Genomic DNA, 3,290 nt, shown 5'->3' on the forward strand with positions numbered 1-3,290 from the left:
TTTAGATAAGGACAATTAGTCACCAGCGAGACCCTGTAGGAAGAGAGGTTTAAATCAGAGGATTTAATGAGGGTGCTCTAGGTCTTCCCTGCAGCCATGCCCTCCAGCAGCTCTCGCCCCCCCGCATGCCTAGCCCTGGTGGCTTTCTTCTTAGCTCTGTGGTTCCAGCGTTCCCTGTCCTCCCAGGCTGGAGACAGGAGACCCTTGCCTGTAGCCAGAGCTCCAGGTTTGAAGGAAAAGACCCTGATTCTACTTGATGTGAGCACCAAGAACCCAGTCAGGACAGTCAATGAGAACTTCCTCTCTCTGCAGCTGGATCCGTCCATCATTCATGATGGCTGGCTCGATTTCTTAAGGTAAGGCAGGGGCTTCAATGGAATTTTTTTTTTTTTTTTAAAGTAATAACCCCTACCCCTTCCTACCCCTCATTCTAAAAGGGGAAGAAGAAGAAGAAGAAAATTAACCAAGAGGATCTCTCAAAGAGAAAAAAGGAGGGTTTCCTCCTCCTGGAATATTTGCTGTGAGGCTGTAGTAGTGATTGAGAAAAGCAATGTTTTCTATTAAGATGCACATGTTTGCAATGCAGAAGGCATTTCAGAAACTTATCAGTTATGACTGAAAAAATGTTATGCTTACATAGATCCACAATTAGCCTCCCCGTCTTCTGATGAAAAAAGAAATAAGAGGTTAGGGCAGTTACAAAAGCGAAGAAAAGGTCTTGATCAACAAAGACCCGAGAGGAATGGGTGTGTGTGTGTGTGTGTGTGTGTGTGTGCGTGCGCGCGCGCGCGCGTGTCTGAGTGTGTGTCTGTGAATGTTCAAGCGGGCATTGCACGAAAGTGGAATTTTCCACGGAAAGATCGTTTCGTCAGTTCTCTCCCACTCCCAGATAGAAACGAATTTAATTAATTAAGCAGAGGCTTGAGCGGTGGGGAAGTTGGATTGGATTTTTAAACTTTTATTTTAAATCTTCTGCTCTCGTCTCCAGATTTTAGGACTTTGTAAGGAGCTTTTTATAGACAGAATGTCCCCCAGTCCCTCCTCCTCAAATCTCCTGCGGTAACTGCATAGTTTAGTTTTTCTTTAAAGAAAAAAAAAAAAAAAAATCCTCAGTCTGGTCATAGCGTACATAAGGCGAGCGTAAAAGGTCCTAGATATACTCGGGGGATGTTTCGGAGGTCTGAACCCGGCACCGCCGGATAAGCGACCCGCGAGATTTGCAATCACGACTCGCCTTTGCTGTGGGGTGGAATTTAATTGGGCCCCCTCAGTCCCCGTCGTGTTGCTGCTGTTTAGCAGTTAGGCAACCGCTATCCCTTCCCATCAGGGCCAGAGCTGCAGTATGAAATAAAAGAAGAAATCATCTACAATGTCGAAACCAAGTGTTAAGTTTTTAAAAATTCCCTCCAAATTGGAGCCCCTAGTCCCACTCCTCTGCCCTGAGACCGCGTCCGTCCGCGCGTCTTTCGTGAGTATTTTTTACTTCTTGGCGAAATTCGAGTTTTGCGGCTCTGGATGCGGCTGTCTCCGGCTCCCGGGGTCTGCCCTTGGCCGTGGAGGGGTCTGCAGGCGCGGCAGGTAGCTGGAGGAACCACGTGAAACGCGACTTCCACCTGGAGAGAGCTCAGTCCCAGGATGGGGTGCCGCAGCCGCTGAGGCCGTCTCGGTTCCAGCCGGTGCCTCCGCGGGCAGGGAGGGAACAGCTTCTCTTAGCCCAGCTTCCTCGGCCAAAGCTCCTTCTGGCGGCGAAGCGCGCCTCTGAGCTCCTCCGAGCGTGGGGTGCGAGAGGGGTTTTCCGAAACGCAGCTCCTCAAGGTGGCCCTTCTCCAGCTGCGCGGACTCCTCCGGGTTTATTGATTTTTGAAAAATCAGGCTGTTCGCGCTAAAAGGCCGCAGAAGTGATTCTGAGAAGGGGTTTTGAGGGGAAGAAGCCGTGGCGGGGCGCATTTGCATTGGCTGTGCAGGTTTCCGGATGGCCGGGTCTTGGAAGTGCAGTCTTCTCGGGCCGGCCTCGCGCAGATGCTAGACCCGGCCGCGCACCGCCTACCGATGCCAGCCAGCCCTGGAACGCGTCCTGGACTCTTCGGCCACACGACCTTTCTGGCCACCGGACTTCTCAGCAGCTCTCCGAAAGAAAAGTCTTTCTTTCTCTCTCTCTCTCTCTCTCGTGTCCGCCTTCTTCTTTGTAATAGTCTTTAGCTTCTAATTTGGACTTGGGTCCTCAGAAGTTGAAACAGCAAAGCGTTAAACATTACGTACAGATCCGGAACGCCAAAGCAGATCCGCTCATCAGTAACAGCATCTGCTCTGCCGACAAAGCAGCGGGTGGCTTTTTTTTTTTTTTTAAACCTACTTTATGGAAATAATGAGCCGAAATAGATATTAATGCCATTGTTCTGGTGCTCCCTGAGTTGCCTCTGACGTGCAGGTTCAACCTTTCTGCAAACTTTACTCCTCCCTCCCCCCAATGCTTCGAAAAAGCCTCAAGTGGGGAAGAAAAAAAAAGATGGAGCCCAACTTGGGGGCTGCGGGAAGATGGTATCTTTTCTGAGATAAGGCTGAATTATCTCTGGGGCCAAAGAGCCTTTGCTTTTACTGGGCTGTGTGTGTGCCTGTTCTCGGAACGGCCAGGACTTACCCTCGGAATCTCTCTCGCCCTGGGGTTGGGGAGATGAATGCGGTTGCTAAGTAGTGGAAAGGAAAGGCAACTTTGGCTTTGGGGTGGGGGGAGCGGAATCAGCTTGCTCTCAGGCGCCAGGCCTGGTCTGAGAGAAAGAATGCGGGTTCATGTTCTCCACGGAGTCTGCGTTGGCCCTGGAGCCGCGGAGGTAGGTCCCGGCTTTCGGGGTAGAAGTTTGGCACACGTCGGAGCCCAGCTGCCCGCGCGCTGCGCGTCCCCGCCGCGAACGCCTTCTGGGCAGTGAGAGGAGCTGGGCGAGTGCTGCTTAGCCCCTTGTAGGCAGCAGAAGTGCCCCTCCCGTCCCCCCACCGCTCTCGTGACAAACACAAATTCAAACCCTTGGAAAACCGGTACCTTTGTGAACAGCGTTGGGGGAGCTGAGGGAGAGACCCTAGGGGCCCAGCGGGCGCAGTTGGAGTCGCCCCGGGAACCGGGAGGCTGAGGGCCAGGCCGGGTTGTGGCGCCAGGCGAGCAAGAGGCGACTGAGCGCTCGCGCTTCGCGCTCCGCGCGCGGGCACGGAGCCCCAGGCCTGGGCCAGGTCGCCTGCAGGGAGTGGGGAGAAGGCCATGCCCCCGGATCCTTTCCTCTCCTTCTCTACCCCTGCAGCTC

At 53.3% G+C, this 3,290-nt stretch overlaps 1 protein-coding gene across 1 annotated transcript in view; it reads left to right on the plus strand.

Moving 5' to 3' along the window:
- The first annotated feature begins 66 nt into the window (after positions 1-66).
- The window catches only part of HPSE2 (heparanase 2 (inactive)), a 967,353-nt gene continuing 964,129 nt past the window's right edge, over positions 67-3,290 (plus strand). The window contains 2 exon segments of the mRNA XM_007940039.2: positions 67-356; positions 1,502-1,779. Coding sequence (XP_007938230.2) covers positions 67-356; positions 1,502-1,779 — 568 coding nt within the window.

This window comes from Orycteropus afer, unplaced genomic scaffold (assembly GCF_000298275.1).
Source record: "Orycteropus afer afer isolate SDZICR_OR568_19922 unplaced genomic scaffold, OryAfe1.0 scaffold00064, whole genome shotgun sequence".
NCBI classification, from domain to species: Eukaryota; Metazoa; Chordata; class Mammalia; order Tubulidentata; family Orycteropodidae; genus Orycteropus; species Orycteropus afer.